The sequence below is a fragment of the Oncorhynchus keta genome, chromosome 11 (assembly GCF_023373465.1).
Source record: "Oncorhynchus keta strain PuntledgeMale-10-30-2019 chromosome 11, Oket_V2, whole genome shotgun sequence".
Classification (NCBI taxonomy): Eukaryota; Metazoa; Chordata; class Actinopteri; order Salmoniformes; family Salmonidae; genus Oncorhynchus; species Oncorhynchus keta.
In genome coordinates this window covers 49,916,058-49,935,639 of record NC_068431.1, presented here as the reverse complement: position 1 = coordinate 49,935,639, position 19,582 = coordinate 49,916,058, and the positions used below count along the sequence as shown (strand labels likewise).

At 43.5% G+C, this 19,582-nt stretch overlaps 1 protein-coding gene across 1 annotated transcript in view; it reads right to left on the bottom strand.

The window, feature by feature from the left end:
- Nucleotides 1–130: 130 nt before the first annotated feature.
- The window catches only part of LOC118390496 (neurexin-2-like), a 355,637-nt gene continuing 336,185 nt past the window's right edge, over nt 131–19,582 (bottom strand). The window contains 6 exon segments of the mRNA XM_052457396.1: nt 131–2,548; nt 2,550–3,015; nt 6,724–6,808; nt 12,496–12,824; nt 14,514–14,603; nt 17,458–17,626. Of these exon segments, the coding sequence (XP_052313356.1) occupies nt 2,191–2,548; nt 2,550–3,015; nt 6,724–6,808; nt 12,496–12,824; nt 14,514–14,603; nt 17,458–17,626 (1,497 nt within the window). The 3' untranslated portion in view covers nt 131–2,190.

Sequence of the window (19,582 nt, the reverse complement as noted above, 5' to 3'; positions counted from 1 at the left end):
ACATCCAGGGTTGAAGCCCCGGAAGCCCCGGCCTAATGACGCCACTGGCTGTGTGTAGTAGTTCAAGTGCCACCCATTCATTTGATGAGGCCTTTGCACCCATAAAAAAAAGCCACACAACACAGGAGTATACGAAGTATATAACCAATTGTATTTCCCCTCTGTCAATGTACTGTACACATATTAAGGTTAATTTCACAGGAACACTTTACAATATCATTGAGTTATGACACAGGGATAGTTTATGTTTAAATGGCACGTCATAAAAAAAACCCAAGATGAAATGACAGAAATTGAAAATGTAAACAACAGAGAGAATGGCGAAAACAGACAAAGATAGCCAGGTTTTTCAATGTACATGAAATTAAGAAATGAATCAAAAGAGTGCACATCATCCTTTTTGTGTTTTCTCTTGATACGTTTACATACAATCACTAACCTGTCCTTAATGGAAATGTCATGTTATTCAACACTGAAAAAAATGAAATACTTAGAATGTGTCTCTGTAGTCAGACAATGGTGTCTCATCATAGACAAAATGCTCCCTTTCATCTGTATCGGATTAAAAGGAAACATTTTTCTTTTTAAACAGAACTGCAGAAATGGTAACAAGAGAAACACAGAAGTATCTGAGAAGTAGCTATACAATTCACAAACCTTCAATAGTTCATCTCACAGAACAGTCTTTTATTCATGGGTAGAAAAACCAGAATACATGTTTGGTTTGCTTTCAAAGGTAACACAGTATTTATCTCTCAAAGAGATTTTTCTACTGTTTGTGCCTTTCCAGTTTTTTTTGTGTGTGCCAATTTTGAAGGAGAGCGAAAGCCAGCCTCTTGACACAAGCTTGGACATGTCACCCTCCCCTCCTACAGGAACAACCAGAAAAAGTTATTCAAAAGTGACTGTGTCCTGCAGCTCCCTTTCATATTCACTGTCTCTACTTTCCTCATATGGGGATCTGGCTGGAGTGTTGACAGTGGTAACCATGGGGGCAGAACATCTCTCACATGTAGTATCTTTTTCATGTCTGTGTCCCCCCCCCCCCCGTCTACTCCAACAAACACAGAAGCAATGCTTTTTCAAACCCAAGACATCTATACATACACATATGTTTACAGAGCAATGTCTTTGCTACAGTAGCGTTTTGCTTTTTGAGATTTGTTAAGCTTGAGGAACTTGTTCCTGGATGGAATGAATGACACTGTCGGTTTGGTGATCTCTTCTCACACAGAGATGAGAGAATCCAGCTCAACTCATCCATCCAATGGTGTGGGTTTGTTGGCTAAATTCTGCTGTGAACTGGTGTATTCCCTTTGAAAACCTGTATTTTCCCAAAAGGAAACATGGTTCAATGATACTGGACCATTATTAACATAGCACCATGGACAACCAGAGAGATAGACAGATTTGAAAGCCGTTTTACGTGGGATAACACAAAATGGGGTAGGCTAGTCTGCAGAGAAGGTGGGTCACCCAATCTCCAAATATGGGTATGGCTTTAGTTTAATCTAGTAAACTCTACTGGGTTGCTCTGTCCTTATCTACCATAATGACCTTTCAGTACACACTGATACCGCTGACTTCATTACAAAGACATGGGGACTTGAGATAGAGCATGACGAACTGACATTCATGCAAACCTGGTTCTATAGTACAATGGTTTAAACTGAGTTTTCACTGGGAACCATAACCATACAGTTGATAGATATTGGTGCTATATACAAACACAGCAAAATGGATATGCTTCTGATCCTGTATGAAATGGTATGTTATCCAATACAATATTTGGTATGTGATACAAATTCTCAAAGCATAATTGAACAGGAATTGTGGAAATACTGATCGCAAATTGGATTTTATTTTTTTTGTGTGCCACAAATGTAACAATTACACCCTACACTTTGGATATTTATCTAGAGGATAATGTGGAAGTGAAATTCTTTGTGAGAACCCCCTTTCCATGATTTTCCTCTATCCCAGTGTACCCCAACAGTCCCAGAGTACCCCCAACAGCACACATCTTTGTTGCTGCCCCGGACAAACTCACCTGATTCAACTGATTGAGGGATTGATGATTAGTTGACAAGTTGAATCAGGTGTGCTTCTCTGGGGTATTCGAGGACTGGAGTTGGGAAACCCTGCTCTAGCCTATCTCTCTCGTTCTCTCCTTCTCTATCCATCCCTCTCTTAGACATAATACTCTTTGTCTTTGTTCTTCTTGCCCTTGGTTACTGTCTTAGCTACTGCAGCCGTGGTTGTGCTTGGTGTCTTCTCTAGCTTGACCATGGCCCCGTTGCCCTCGGAAACTGGGTTGCTGATGAAGTTGTGTCCCTGGTCCGTCTGGTAGGAGCCCTCGTCACGGTTGCGGTACTTGTACATGGCGTAGAGGAGGATGAGAATGCAGAGGGCAGCAGCTGCCACAATGCCAACCACCATCCCTGTGGTGCTACTGGACTCTCCGATCCTATCCACCAGGCCGGGGTGCATGACCTTCTCACCGGGGGCTGTAGGGTCGGCTGTGGGCACATGGGGGAAATTGGGGGTAAGTTAGTCCAGGTGTATACCGGGATGACGGAGGGGCAGGGGGCAGAAGCACCTGGTCACGGGTGTTCATTTTGCCCGCAGGGATGTGGAGCTGGTCAGGGTTGGTGGTGGGAGCATAAGGAAGGGGGCGGGGATTGTGGGGTTTCTGTGCCCCGCCCTCACCGATGGCGGGGGGAGGAGGAGGATGCAGGACTGTCCTATCAGTGACCAGAGGGGAGTTTTTGTAAAAGTCCTCATCATCTGATTCCGTCATCTCCCCAGAACCGAAGGCTGAGACCTCCACAGGGTCACCGCAGTCCTCCTGATCCGGGGGGCAGGGAGGGTGAGGGTTGGACAGCATCAGGGACACTTTGGTGGTCTCAAGTGGGGACAGGGAGGTGGGAGGAGGGGGGATAGCAGGGTAACGGGTGGCGATGGATGGGGGCTCAAGGGAATCCACTGTTATTATAGGCAACACTAATTCACCTCCTAGAAAAGAAAAAGAGAGGGCAGGAGACACACATTAGAGGAGCATTAGGAGACCCCAGACACAAATAATGAACAATTGTGCTCATTACATTACAAACACAATGTGCTCATTATATAGCTACAATGTTCCAAATCATGTAATATTACGCCATGTTGGGGCAAGATAATTAATATGGAAGATATTTAAGTATACAGTATTATCTATAATATGGATTTGCTTACAAGATCACATTTCTGGACATCTCTTAACAAAAATAAAAAAAGACAGCAAACCATGGGATAAGGTCACTTACGTACATCAACATATTGCCACATGATTTTTGCATGAAGAGAAAAACAAATTCAAAAACAGCTGCATAACATTGACATACATCCTTGATCATTTGATTTGCAGTTGCAGACGGATGTGTGCATGCCAGTAACAATATTTGCTAGTTTACCGAGTTTGAACATCCTTGACGTTGATAGGAACATAACCACACCTCCGCAAGCCACCTCAACAAAATGACCCCCCCCAAAAAATCGAGACAAATATCAAGGTTAGGAAGACAAACGAAAACAAGACAAGGGCCCGATTCACCTCTACTGACAGTGTCATTGATAAAAGGGAGTGTCAGGGAGGGGCAAGAGGACAGGTGGAGAAAGAAGGCTCATGACAATGACCATTTGTCTGGATAAAATGTGACATCTTATAGGGCAAACTGGCCAATCGTCTATCATGATCTAATGTCGCTTTTGAAACTCTTGAAACATTTGCATGAAAACAAGCCTTTTATCACACAGGCGAGTAAGAAAATATGACCCCTTCGTACATCACAGGAGGTTGGTGGGATGACAGGCTCGTGGTAATGGCTGGAGCGGAATACCTGGAATAGTATCAAATAGATCAAACACATGGTTTTCCAGGCCATTTCATTTGCTCTGTTCCAGCCACTATTATGAGCCATCCTCCCTTCAGCAGCCTCTTGTTTCGTACAGGTGAAGTCGGAAGTTTGCATACACCTTAGCCAAATACATTTCCGGACATTTAATCAGAGTAAAAATTCCCTGTCTTAGGTCAGTTAGGATCACCACTTTATTTTACGGAATGTGAAATGTCAGAATAATAGTAGAGAGAATGATTTATTTCAGATTTGATTTCTTTTATCACATTCCCAGTGGGTCATACGTTTACATACACTCAATTAGTATTTGGTAGCATTGCCTTTAAATTGTTTAACTTGGGTCAAACGTTTTGGATCGCCTCCTTGCTCGCACACAATTTTCAGTTCTGCCTACAAATTCTCTACAGGATTGAGGTCAGGGCTTTGTGATGGCCACTCCAATACCTTGACTTTGTAGTCCTTAAGCCATTTTGCCACAACTTTGGAAGTATGCTTTGGGTCATTGTCCATTTGGAAGACCCATTTGCAATCAAGCTTTAACTTCCTGACTGATTGTCATGAGAATTTTCAATCCCAATGATAATAACTATCAATCAATAACTTTGACCAATCCCAGAGGTTTGAAAGACGATGGGTGTAATAATAATTAGGCAAAGACTCAGCTTATGCAAAAGATTAGTACCGTTTATTCAGAGAACGTTCTAAAGTCCATTATACAAAGAAATCCATTTTATAGCTGCACACATACTTCCACACAAACAGTAGGTGAGTTTTATCCTTCTCCATAGTTCTCACCACTGTGTATCACTACCCAGTCGACAATTCCATTCCCCCGAGATTAGGGAAAACTTGAGAAGTACTCCCTATGCCATCATAAGTTCCTCAGAGGCCTAGCCAGGTCGGTCCAAACACAGTTTAACTGTTCTCGTTTTTTTTCTTCGGCACTGTCACGTTCTGATCTTACTTCTTTTGTTATGTCTTTGTTTTAGTATGGTCAGGTTGGGTGGGCTTTCTGTTTGTTTTTCTATGTTGTGTTTTGTGTTTGGTCTGGTATGGTATGGTTCTCAATCAGAGGCAGGTGTCGTTAGTTGTCTCTGATTGAGAGTCATACTTAGGTAGCCTTTTCCCATCTGTGTTTCGTGGGTGATTGTTTTCTGTTGAGTGTTTGTATCTGCACCAGACAGAACTGTTTTGGTTTAGTTCGTTCACTTTGTTGTTTTTGTTCAGTGTTCTATTACTTTATAAAAAATATGGACACTTACCATGTTGCGCATTGGTCCTCACCTTCTTCCACCGCCAACGGCCGTTACAGAGTCACCCACCACCAAAGGACCAAGCAGCGTGGTATCGGGCAGCAGCAGAAATCTCGGGACTCATGGACATGGGAGGAGATTCTGGACGGAGAAGGACCCTGGGCACAGGCTGGGGAATATCGCCGCCCCAAGGCAGAGCTGGAGACAGCGAAAGCACCAAAGTACATTCATCTCTAAGAGACAGAACGCGTCTCCTTCCTGAGCGGTATGACGGCTGCGTGGTCCCATGGTGTTTATACTTCCGTACAGATGAACGTGGTACCTTCAGGCATTTGGAAATGTCTCCCAAGGATGAACCAGACTTGTGGAGGTCTCCAATTTTTTTTCTGAGGTCTTGGCTGATTTCTTTTGATTTTCCCATGATGTCAAGCAAAGAGACACTGAGTTTGAAGGTAGGCCTTGAAATACATCCACAGGTACACCTCCAATTGACTCAAATGATGTCAATCAGCCTATCAGAAGCTTCTAAAGCATGACATCATTTTCTGGAATTTTCAAAGATGTTTAAAGGTACAGTCGACTTAGTGTATGTAAACATCTGACCCACTGGAATTGTGATAGAGTGACTTATAAGTGAAATAATCTGTCTGTAAACAACTGTTGGAAAAATGACTTGTGTCATGCACAAAGTAGATGACCTAACCGACTGGCCAAAACGATAGTTCGTTAACAAGAAATGTGTGGAGTGGTTGAAAAACGAGTTGTAATGACTCCAACCTAAGTGCATGTAAACGTCCGACTCAACTGTACATGTAATACATTTCATGAGTAACCCTAGTAATGAATGTGACTACAATGAAGCCCTGCTGCATTTTGCGCCATTTGGCGAGCGAAAGACTAGAACGTAGAAGAGGAAATGTTCCTCTGTCTGTCTCAGAGCCAGGTGTGCCACAGATCTGTCCAACCCTACTCCTGACCTTCACCATAATGGGCTTTCAGACTCTGCCAGGACATTTGTGTCTTTGCAGCTTGTCTCTGACAGCTCACACTGGCCAGGGCCAGGCAGGCAGTAGTGAAATATGGAGCAGAAGCAGTGATATAGCTGTAGGAATATGAAGATCAGTCATCCACAAACACCAGAACCTTCTATGAGCTTGATATGATGAACACTGCCTCCGACAACCAAATGTAGACCTACATGACGGCCTCAGCTACCCCCCTGTTTGTTTCTTATTTTGTTTATGGGAGTGCAGAAGGATAGCATGAGATCTTCTCGTCTTGAGATAAGATCTTGCTAGCTAGTGGCAGTAGTAAAATCCCCCCTAACAGCGAGTTCAAAGCAGAGGTAGTAGCCGAGGAAAAGACGAGCGATGAGAACAGACAAAATTACAACTTTGAAAGTAGCGATAGGGCTAGGCCAAGGCTACATTCGGTTTTATCCATGAGCTCATTAAAACTAGCCTATTGGTCCCTAGTGTAGGAAGACAGTAGGTGATCCTAGGAGGTCCTGTTCCCTCCTAGGGCCTTGGTATGACACTGAACCCCAGGCCAGGGCTGACAGACAGACTCACCTGTTCCAGGCTCACACTCCTCCAGGTCCTCGTCATCACTGGGACACTCAGCAGAAGCCACCAAGATGTCATCCGAGTTCTGAGACTGAGGAGAAGAAGAGGACACAACGTTGGCGCTTTGTTATCTATACAGTATTCAGTCTCTTTCGTTGTCAACGTCGAACATGAATAAAACAATAACACAAAGTTATCCCTGCAAAATAAAGCCTTGCAAGTGAAACTTCATTACTTGAGAATACTTCAGGAAAACTCAGGCTGGAGTATTGCACTCCTTGCTGTTTCCACCAGGTCAATATTAGAAAAACAGTTCATTATGGGCCAGGGTTCAATTTCACAGTGCTAGTTTCATGATGCAATGATTGTGCTGAAACAGAATCATGCATTTTATTTTCTTTCCTACGACCTTCTGTACCTAGACATACATGTATATCCCAGACATATACAGGAGCTACATAAATATCATATACAGTGAGCTCCAAAAGGTATTGGGACCGTGACATGTTTTGTTGTTGTCGTTTTGAAATGATACAACGACTATGAGGTTAAAGGGCAGACTGTCAGATTTTATGAGGGTATCTTCCTCTTTATCGGGTGAGCGATTTAGAAATGACAACTCCTTTTGTACATAGCCTCCCCATTTTACCAAATGGGACCAAAAGTATTTGGACAAATTCACTTATATGTGTATTAAACTAGTAAAAAGTTTAGTATTTGGTCCCATATTCATAGCACGCAATAACTACATAAAGCTTGTGAATGGATGCATTTTCTGTTTGTTTTGATTGTGTTTCAGATCATTTTGTGCCCAAAAGAAATTCATGGTAAATAATGTCATGTGTCATTTTGGAGTCACTTTTATTGTAAATACGAAAATAATATGTTTATGAACACTTCTATATTCATGTGGATGCTACCATTTGTACGGCTAATCCTGAATGAATCGTGAATAAGGAGTGAGAAAGTTACAGAGGCATAGATATCATACCCCCCCCCCCAAAAAAAAAAAAATTGATAACCTCCCCTGTTATCGTAATGGTGAGAGGTTAGCATGTCTTGGGGGTACGATATTTGTGCATCTGTAACTTTCTCCCTCATCATTATGCACAATTCATTCATGACTACCTATAACCATGGTAGCATCCACATGAACGTAGACGTGTATAGAAAACATATTATATTCTCATTTACAATACAAGTGACTCCAACATGACGAAAGACATTATTTACCATTCATTTCTATTGGGGCAGAAAACAATCTGAAACACGACCAAAACAAACAGAAACTGCATACAACAAGTTTGTAGAGTTACAAGCTTGATGTTGTCATTGCGTGCTCAGAATACGGGACGAAACACTAAACTTATGACTACTTTAATAGTGAATTTGTAGCAATACTTCTGGTCCCCTAAAATGGAGGGTCTATGTACAAAAAGTGCTGTCATTTCTAAACGGTTCACCCAATAATGGACTAAAATACCCTCAAATTTACGTTGAGAGTCTGCACTTTAACCTCACAGTCGTTGTATCATTTCAAACCCAAAAGGTCTGGATTACAGAGCCAAAACAACAACACATTTGTCACTGTCCCAATGCTTTTGGAACTCACTGTAGTTTGATCCGGAGATTACACGAATGCATCAGTTTGTCCTCGCATGTCAAGGCGCAGAAACCTCACGATAAATCATATCTGCACATGTTTGATATGAGACACCACTTCTTTTTCTTTTGACAGCTCTCACATGCAGTATATTAATCATTGGACTCTGCCCTGAGCTCTTCTCAAACAATGTTCCATCAAACCGCCATCGCGGTTTCGAAGACAATGTTTTCCATTCAAACATGTATTCAACTGTCACAGTGTATTATTTACCTATATAAAATATCAAAGGAATAGACACAGTGAACTATTTGGAGGACAAAAGGCGGTGTCAGTAAATGTAGAAATAAATGTGGTCACTACAAGCAGGTGTAGCCAAACCCTAAAGCTGTCTGCCATTATGACCTTCTGAAAGAGCATTGAAATTCAACAAGGGCTTGAGAAATCTCGTCGATGTCAATCTATGCTAATGACCTAGGTTTGCATAGACGGGGAGGTTTGACATTGGAGGTAAGCAGTTAGGCCATGATTGACATCAATTTATCGCCCTCATTATCGTGTGGACAAGCCTAATCAACTCATTTAGCCGGAGGAAGTAGCCTTTGCCCCACCATATGGTATCAATGCATTTACAGGGTTCGGTTTTAGCTGGAACTTGCCATGCTTACTGGGCAATGGCTGTTACAGAGGACTGTCATCCATCAAATGTGCTTTCAAGACATCTGGAGGCGTGGTTAGTGTTATGAAAAGTTATCGAAAGCTTCGCTTTTTTTCACAGTAAAGCTTTAGCAACTGTGATCAGAACAATTGCTTGGCCGTGTGAAAACTGTAGGACGATTAAAGAGTTGTCTTGTCTGGCCCTTGTGTCTTACGGTCTGATCCGCACATAACAAATAACGGCATCGTTGTGGCGTTTTTGATTCTCTAATTAAAACATGCTTTATTGCTGCATATTAGATCTGCCTGACTGCGTTCATAAGACAATTACTCCCTCCCTTCCTGTGTCTGTGTATACAACGCCTGCAGTTTCATAAGCAACTGTAGGTATTATTAATTTGGTTTGTTTTCGTAATTTATGACATGACGCTATGACAAATGTTCGTCTCAGGTACACGAAACACTTTCAATGTAAACCACTACCTGGGGAAATGATTACAGTATCTTATATCCCACTACTGTCGTCTAATGGCACAGAGGGAGTTAGCTGACTGTGAGAATGATTGAGCTTGTGTTGTTCAGTAGCACACGTGCTAATCTTATGAGGAACCTAGAAAGTACAGGATGGAGAATAAATCATAGCCACAACAGAAGAGAGAGGGTTGCCAAGTGAATACACTGTCGCACCCTGATCAGTTTCACCTGTCCTCGTTGTTGTCTCCACCCCTTCCATGTGTCGCTTGTTTTCCCTAGTGTATTTATCCCTGTGTTTCTTCTCTCTCTGGGCCAGTGTATTTATCCCTGTGTTTCCTGTCTCTCTGGGCCAGTGTATTTATCCCTGTGTTTCCTGTCTCTCTGGGCCAGTGTATTTATCCCTGTGTTTCCTGTCTCTCTGGGCCAGTGTATTTATCCCCGTGTTTCCTGTCTCTCTGGGCCAGTGTATTTATCCCCGTGTTTCCTGTCTCTGCTGGGCCTGTGTATTTATCCCCATGTTTCCTGTCTCTCTGGGCCTGTGTATTTATCCCCGTGTTTCCTGTCTCTGCTGGGCCTGTGTATTTATCCCCATGTTTCCTGTCTCTCTGGGCCTGTGTATTTATCCCCATGTTTCCTGTCTCTGCTGGGCCTGTGTATTTATCCCCATGTTTCCTGTCTCTGCTGGGCCTGTGTATTTATCCCCATGTTTCCTGTCTCTGCTGGGCCTGTGTATTTATCCCCATGTGTTTCTGTCTCTCTGGGCCAGTGTATTTATCCCTGTGTTTCCTGTCTCTCTGGGCCAGTGTATTTATCCCTGTGTTTCTTCTCTCTGGGCCAGTGTATTTATCCCTGTGTTTCCTGTCTCTCTGGGCCAGTGTATTTATCCCTGTGTTTCTTGTCTCCCTGGGCCAGTGTATTTATCCCTGTGTTTCCTGTCTCTCTGGGCCAGTGTATTTATCCCTGTGTTTCCTGTCTCTCTGGGCCAGTGTATTTATCCCTGTGTTTCTTCTCTCTCTGGGCCAGTGTATTTATCCCTGTGTTTCTTGTCTCTCTGGGCCAGTGTATTTATCCCTGTGTTTCCTGTCTCTCTGGGCCTGTGTATTTATCCCCGTGTTTCCTGTCTCTGCTGGGCCAGTGTATTTATCCCCGTGTTTCCTGTCTCTCTGGGCCTGTGTATTTATCCCCGTGTTTCCTGTCTCTGCTGGGCCAGTGTATTTATCCCCGTGTTTCCTGTCTCTCTGGGCCTGTGTATTTATCCCCGTGTTTCCTGTCTCTCTGTGCCAGTTCGTCTTATATGTTTTTCCAAGTCAACCAGCAATTTTCCCCCGTTCTCCTGCTTTTTGCTATTCTCCTTTATCTAGTCCTCCTGGTTTTGACCCTTGCCTGTTTCTGGACTTTGTACCTGCCTGCCTGACCATTCTGTCTGCCTTGACCACAAGCCTGTCTGCCACTCTGTACCTCCTGGACTCTGATCTGGTTTTGACCTTTTTGCCTGTCCACAACCATTCTCTTGCCTACTCCTTTTTGGATTAATAAACATTGTAAGACTCCAACCATCTGCCTCCTGTGTCTGCATCTGGGTCCCGCCGTATGTCATGATAAACACAGGTGTTTGTCTCTCCCAATCAGAGTGTTAGAGAAAAAAATGACTTTGAATATAACTTAAACTTGTACTGTTTAATATTTCAAGTGACTAATGTTGTTTGAAAAATTCAGACAGCCCGTGAACATAAATTCTGTTTTCATGTGTAGAAAGGACAAGCTTGGTAGTTAGAAACATTCTGCTGGGAGCCTAATAAGAGCAGCTCTGAGATGGTCTCTCTGTAACCCCCCCTCTTTGCTCTGCTGGTCTCCCTAGGGCTATTTATATTAGTCCAAGGTTCTACGTGGGGTTGAATTGTGGTTCATCAACATTCATGCAAATGACTACCGGATCGCTGGATATGGAAATAGGCAGTTTAGCCATGACTGGCATAAATTGTTCCTGAGTGTGACCTTCAATCATATCTTGATCAACAAAGCCAAAAGGCTGAGGGGGAAAAAAGGTTGAATCCAAGAAATGGGGGCGTATTAAAGGATGGAGGTCCCTTGACAACTTACACTGACTGTGGTGGGGCCTTTTGCGTGGATCTATATGTCCACAGGCGGCCTAATACATATGCAAGTCGGTGTAGAAAAGGAAATGTAGCTCTGTCTGCCAAAAGAAAAACTGTAAATGTAGCTTTTGGGGGATTTACAGCTTTGTAGCTGAAAAAAAAGAAGAAGAAAAGAGTGCATCACGCTGCCGAGGGAGTTTTAAAAACAGCACAATGACTTCCACAGGGTCTGATGGTTTTTCTATCTGCACTGTGACCATGACATTGAAAAGGCATCATACATGAATTCATTTCCCCCAACAAACCAGGAAAACACTTCCAATAGAGAGCTAACGTATGTTCAAAGACGTGTCTAGGTCCAGTGCTTTGTCTGTGCTCCCTTCTTGAAAGCTCTTGGTTTTAATCAGTAATTACAGCCTCTTATTGGCAGAGGCATGCCGGCGTGGTTATGTTGAAAATGTGCAAAGGAATTGAGAGAGAGAGAGAGAGAGAGAGAGAGGGAGATTGTTCCTGTAAAAGTGCTCTTTAAGGGTTGTTTGGATTTGTCTGCCTGGTGAGTGGCTAAATGAGCTATAATGTAGATAGAGTGTCTGTCTCACACAGCCAATAATGGACATATTGTCTGTCTGGTGGAGTCCCTTCGCAAAACCTTCCCATCTAAATGGTTACTTATGCTGTCTGTCTAATGCCTTCAGTCCTAACACGAGCTCACCCACAGCCCTTGTCACAGTCACCTCTAACATTAGGAAAACACCATACATACAGCTCCTTATAGTACAATGTTAAAACCAGGATTACTGAATGAGGGACAGTTAACATACTGATTAAAATGGCTAGTCTTAGTTAACAGTCATCATTACATCACCTCACGCACCATTGGTCACTAATAATGTTCAACATGGCCCTAGTACCCTGCCTCGCATGCCCCCACCCGGCCTTCCCTCTGACCTGGGAGATGCTCTCCCTCATGCTGGGTGAGCGTTGCCTGCGGGTGGTGGTGGTGGCCATGGTGGTGGTGGTCTCCATGATGGTGGTGGACATGTCGGAGGCTGCCAGTGGGGTGGTGGAGGTGGTCTCAGTGGTCAGCACAGACAGGGAGTCTCCTACCAGCCTCAGGTTCCCCTCAGCCTGGACACTGGGGTCATTCTCTGCCGCCAGCGTCAGCACCTGCAGGCCATTATAGTAGAGGCCAGAGATCTGGCCCTGGAACGGCCGGCCCTTATCCTGACCCCCGATCTTTATCGCTGCCTGGCTGTTGAAGATAGTCAGCTGTCGTCCTGTAGTGAAGTAAAGGAATAGGAGGAAGAGGGATCGAAGTCGAAAGATAGAAATGGAGAGAAAGGAGAGAGACACAAACAGGCGGACATCCAATTACAGTATGAGTTATACCGTTCTAGATACCCAGAAAGGCCTTGGCAACAGATTTAACAAGTTAAATGATGGAAGTATATGTTAAAAGCTTGTCTGAAATGTTCAACTCAATGTCAGTGGTCTGGTTTGTATATTTAGTCATCGTACTGGTCACATATATTGGCCCAATATATTCTGAGGGTAAGATGTGGTTAGTTTGAATGTTATATTGGTAAAGTATTTTTAATTTTCAATTGAGTTAGTGAATTGGCTCAATCCTGGTCACAGGGTCCAAACAAATGTGCTTTTCAAATCATTTAAGTGTTTGCGAGAGGGGAAGATGGCACAACAATGCGTATAATTTGACTTAGATTTCACTATCAGTGTGTTTACATGGAGTAATGTGAGAAAAGAGTGTCATGGGAAATTGTAAGCACATTACTTTCCTCCATTAAGCACAGGGAGTTGTTTCTCTGAATGGAAGGACAGCTTGGGACAGGGCATTTCCCCTTCATCCTCTCAGTCATAAGCTGACGGACCAATCAGCGTTGCTCCTCTGGGACCCACTGTACTGAGTGGACTGACTACCTCTGGTGGAAGGGAAGTGTTTTCCCCCTCCCTTCCTCCCTCGGGTTATCTAACTCCAACAGTGACATCAGCATTGGTAAGCGCTGTCCCTGTTAGGTCACCCAGTGAGTTCAGCATGTCGAGAGAAGGGTAATGTCGTGTGCCAATATCAGGAGAATTCTAATGAACTATATGTCGCAGTGACAGTAACCTAGAGGTCTGTCAGGGTCTCAGCCCCTTTGTCCCTGAATGTCTGTGACATGGTTGCCTGGGACGCAGGGAAGTCATCTGGAGAGTATAGCAGGGAGAGTATAGTGGTGTTTAGTGGGGTCACGTTAGTGCGTGGGTTTTAGCATGGTCAGTCAACCACAGCGCGGACTATACAATGACTAGAGAATTTAGAGGGACCAGGATGTGAAATCAAGTGGAAGGTTTATTGTGGATACTTACACCTTGTTGCAAGAACCACAAAACATTAGATGAAATGCTCTATGTTCCATTACCAGCTAATTATCCCAGTTGTTTAACAGGTTAGTTATCACTTTAAATATGTTTCTGTCACAAGAAGAATACACAGATAACAACAAGGTAAGAAAATCAGCAGCATCTAATTAAACACATATAATTGGAGGGACGTTGTCGGAGGGTTAGTCAGGGGTTACGTTTAGTTCATTAATTTAAAAATCTCTGAAGAGGTGCAGCATTCCCAAATGGTCTTGGGGATTGCAAAGAATACCTGGTAGATGTACTGTTAACCATTTGGTATATATATATATTTTTTTAGAATGGTACTAAATGAGCCGGGGTACGTTACTCGAAATGCCCGAGGTGGCTGTTGGAGGATATATATCTATGTTCCCGTCCTAGACACTACGATCCACAGTCAATTTCAGTCCAAACATACCCAACGTGTAGCTCTATACCCGTACATAGGTAACAGCATTTGATCCTTTGCCTCTTGGCACTGCACCTCTTACAGGGATTTAGACAGAGGGATTTAACTGGATTTAGTAACTGTTTAATGGATTCATTCATTTTTTTCGGTTTACCTTTGTCGAGTAGCCACTCGTCAACTACCCGACCAAGTCGGTATGGGATTCTTTGTCTAGCAATAACCAGGCGCTCATTATCAAAGTTCCCTTCAAAGAATTTGGAGAGACAGATTAGAGGTTAAAGTCTGGAAGTTGAAAGATCACAAGGTTAGAGACAGGGCATCATGGCTAACACATTTAGCAAGTTATCAATTTTAACCCAGCTTCAGGTTAAAAGAAACTTGTGCTTTACTTAGTGGTATTTAGTTAAGGGACAGTAACAAATGGTACATTAGTTAGAATGGTGTTTATTTCTATTTATAAAATACTGAGCTGGATCATTTAGGGGGATTGGTGTAATTATGACATTTTTTAGCAAAGCATCAGGGCTTAAATGCATACAAAATAGAAGAAGAGATTGAACTGTAATTTGTTAGAAAACAGCAAGAAAGCAACAATGCATGCATTCAAAAGATAACCATTTAGAAGCATGAGTAAATGTCCAGAAGACATTTTCTGGTTGTTATCATGTCAATGGAAGGGCGATGGCGACTGTTATGGGAAGTAGCATAGCAGGGTTCTTTATTCTTGACGAAAGGGATTCATGATATCATCAAAATGTTATACACAGACATTTCAATCAATTGTTGTTATTTACTCTGAACAGATATACTTTATGTACACAGTATAAAACAGTCTGTTAAGCGTGATTAACTTTACAGATATAAGATTAGCATTTATTTGTGGAAGACATGTATTTCTTTGAACTTTTAGCCCCTTTTCTCCCCAATTGGTAGTTACAGTCTTGTCTCATCGCTGCAACTCCTGTACAGACTCGGGAGAGGCGAAGGTTGAGAGCCATGTGTTTTCTCGAAGGACGACCCTCCCAAGCTGCACTGCTTCTTGACACACTGCTTGCTTAACCCGGAAGCCAGCCACACCAATGTGTCGGAGGAAACACCATCCAACTGGTGACTGAGGTCAGCTTGCCACAAGGACATGGGATAGGGCCATCCCAGCCTGCCAAACACTCCCCGAACATGGATGATGCTGGGCTAATTGTACGCCGCCCCATGGGTCTTCCGATCACGGCCAGCTTTGACACAGCTTGGGATCGAACCCGGGTCTGTAGTGACACCTTAGACCACTGCACCACACGGTAGGCCCTATTGAGGACATTCTATTGTGAACAAATCAAAGGCTCCCAAGGTATGGGATATGACTATCTACTACTAGGCATTGCTTTAATGAGATAATTCATTTTCTCCCTTGTCTGTGTGACTGTGGATGACACGCCTTGTATCAGACTCAAAATGAGATAACGAACAAAAAGAAGGATCACAATGGCATCTGAAATTTCTCTGTGACAGTTCTCATCTAGCTCAAAGCCCTCATTTCCACTGCTCTACTCCTTTCACATATGGTTACAGTAATGTTATGATTGGGCCAATTACTGACTGGGTTAGTGCCCCATTGGTGGAGTGCTAGAGTGGATGAAGCAGCCATTATAAAATAAAAAAGAACCTTGGTAAAACTAGCCTTGAGCAGCACTCCACTTGACTGTACTGGAACCAAACACCTGCGGTAACATAGTAACCTAATCTTACCCTGGTGCTCTTAACCTACCTTGAAGATACAGTACAACAAAATGCCTGTGCCAAATATGGGGATACAACTGATTGTCTGACTAGACACGACTTGTTATGTCAGATCATGTATTGAATATCAAGAAAGTGGAGAGGGAGAGAGTTCTCTGTCATTGGAGAACAATACCTTTACTAAATTAGTTAGAGAATAGCTGAACTGCTCCTATCAATTACAATCTATAAAATCATTGACATATTTTGGATAATTCTTATTGTTAGTTTGGCCAGTGTGAGTGGAGAAGAAACAGATCATTAGATACTACATGAATCATAAGGATGCAATGTAAGAACAAAATTGGATTTGATTTGTCAGATAGCATGGAGGAGAGACAGAAGGTGAAGGGACAAGGAGCAGACGACAGAATGTTATTTTTTTAACCTTAATTTAAACTAGGCAAGTCAGCTAAGGACAAATTCTTATTTACAATGACGGCCTACACCGGACGACGCTGGGCCAATTGTGCGCCGCCCTACGGGACTCCCAATCACGGCCGGATGTGACACAGCCTGGATTCAAACCAGGATTTGTAGTGACTCCTCTTGCACTGAAATGCTGTGTCTTAGACCGCTGCACCACTTGAGAGCCACACACCTCTTCCTCCTCCCCTTTTCACGCCACACACACATCATCAGTGCTCTCATATAAAAAGCTCATTTTACAGGCGGGCGGGGGGGTCGATAAAACGAAAGCTGAGATATTTGGCTGAGGGTTCCTTCATTGCTCTGAGGCTGTGCGAAGATCCCATTCTCAGCATCCACTCTGCCACCGGCCAAGCTGGCTGCTACAATTACTACGAAGAATCCGAATCCATCCTCTGCCAGATGTACTCGGCAAAGCAGCTTGAGGGAAGTGTGTCCATTTCAGATTGTTATTAGATTGTTTATGCAGTAGTTATCTGTGCCCACCATGTGGCGACTCCATAAAGTGCTCTGAATAGATAGAATAGTGAAATGGCACATATCAAAACTGAATGCTGGGGCGTGCTGTAGAAAAACAAATCAATTTACTCTATGGCAGAAGGCACACTTCCAATTCCATTTGGACTTGCTTGCCAAGAGCATCCAACAACTGTCCCTGAATTGATGTGATATTTTCTGTTTGATGGCTTGAGCTGGAATCACCGTGCACCTTCTTCCATGACTGTGTTGTTCAAATACAGCCTGGATATCTCTCTCTCTCTCTCTCTCTCTCTCTCTCTCTCTCTCTCTCTCTCTCTCTCTCTCACACACTCTCTCTCCCTCTTTCTTTTAATGTATACTTATCTGGCGCTCCCACTCATCCCACCCATTTCAAAGTGTCCTGCTCCATGCCTTACCTGGTGGGTAGCGCTCGACCGGCTGGTTGTCCACCTGGAGGGTGGCGTTGCCACCACTGCGTGTGAAGCGCACAACATGGTACTTGCCATCGCTAACTATGACAGCCGGCTCGTCAATGGTGATGTCGTCTGTCCCCACGTTGAAGATCACGCCAATCTTTCCTTGTTCCTGGAGATAGAAGAAACAGAAGAGATGTTTGACTTGGGGTGTCTGAAGTGAAAATGCAAGCGAGAAATTCCCAATCCTAAAAATGTGTTGAAAATAGTGGCAGCTGCTGTACCACTGATGAGTAAAGACATTGGTATTGTTTTTGTTGTTACAGAGCTGCAGGGCTGGAAGTACCCTTGGTTGAGCAGCCCAGAGTTATCCTCTGTGACATGGGCAGTACATTAGACTAGTGCATCTCTATCCGTTCCATTCATCACACGCTTCCTTCTGCGGTCTGCATCAGGCTCCCTGATGTGGCTCACTAAAGACACGACCCTGCTGGTACTCGTCTACCAGAAATGACCTTACCCATCCCTCTCACTGCGTCTTCTCTCACACCTGGAATCTCCATAACAGGTCAAAGTCACTGCCTCAGTCTGCCTCAGCTAGGAAACTGGGATGGGGAGCCCATTCACTACCGCGCGTGTGGGCGCTCTGTGCCCGAGCGGGCTTTGCACGTCTGTAGCCCCTGTGATGGGACTACAAGGTCACAGTGGTAATGTGGCAGTGTGAGAGCAGACTCACCTCCCTGAAGACCAGACCAGCGGTCTGACAGCTTCAAAAACATTCCATCCCAATCTACAGGGTGACAACCAAGCTTACTTCACACATCATTTGGTACTGTCAGTAATTTGGGATGTGGTATTGTGTCTTCATGAAGATGACAAGCAACCGGCAGGTTTTTAGCTCGGGTAGCTCGGGAATTCATTCCCACACAGCCATTTGATGAGCAGAACAGAAACCAGTCGATCCTTCAGGATAGACATCTGAAAGGGCAAACTGCCAAAAGGTTGTCACCGATGATGAGAGAATATGGAACCTCTCACCACTCTGGGTCACCTCAACCGTCACTTCCTCGGGATAAATGAGGACAAAGTTAGAGGAGCATTACAGCCACCAGGAAATGATACTATGTAATATCCTGTCCATCCATACATGGCAGTGTGATGATGGTCATCTGTTATCAGTTATCTTGTTTCGTTATTTGATGACTTATCTTTTGTATTAACAAAGTATGGGATTTGCACAGATGTTGCACATTTCTCCTTTGCCAAGATTATCCATTCACCTGACAGGTGTGGAATATCAAGAAGCTGATTAAACAGCAAGATCATGACACAGGTGCACCTTGTACTGGGGATGATAAAAGGCTACTCTATCTAAAATGTGGATTTTTGTCACACAACACATTACCACAGATGTCACAAGTGTTGAGGGAGTGTGCAATTGGCCTGCTGACTGCAGGAATTTCCACCAGAGCGGTTGCCAGAGAATTTAATGTTGATTTCTCTACAATAAGCTGCCTCCAAAGTCGTTTTAGAGAATTTGGCAGTACGTCTAACCGGCCTCACAACCGCAGACCACGTGTAACCATGTCAGCCCAGGACCTCCAATCCGGCTTCTTCACCTGCGGGATCCTCTGAGACCAGCCACCCAGACAGCTGATGAAACTGAGGAGTATTTACAGTGCATTCGGAAGGTATTCAGACCCCTTAACTTTTTTCCAAATTTTGTTACATTACAGCCTTATTCGAAAATTGATTAAATAAAAATAATCCTTATCAATCTACACACAATATCCCATAATGACAAAGTGAAAAGAGGTTTTTAATTATTAAAAAATAAAAAGCAGAAATACCTTATATAAATATTCAGATTCTTTGCTCAAAATTGAGCTCAGGTGCATCCTGTTTACATTGATCATCTTTGAGATGTTTCTCCAACTTGTTTGGAGTCCACCTGTGGTAAATTCAATTGATTGGACATGATTTGGAAAGGCACACACCTGTCTATATATGGTCCCACAGTTGACAGTGCATGTCAGAGCAAAAACCAAGCCATGATGTCGAAGGAATTGTCTGTAGATCTGGGGAGGGTACCAAAACATTTCTACAGCATTGAAGGTCCCCAAGAACA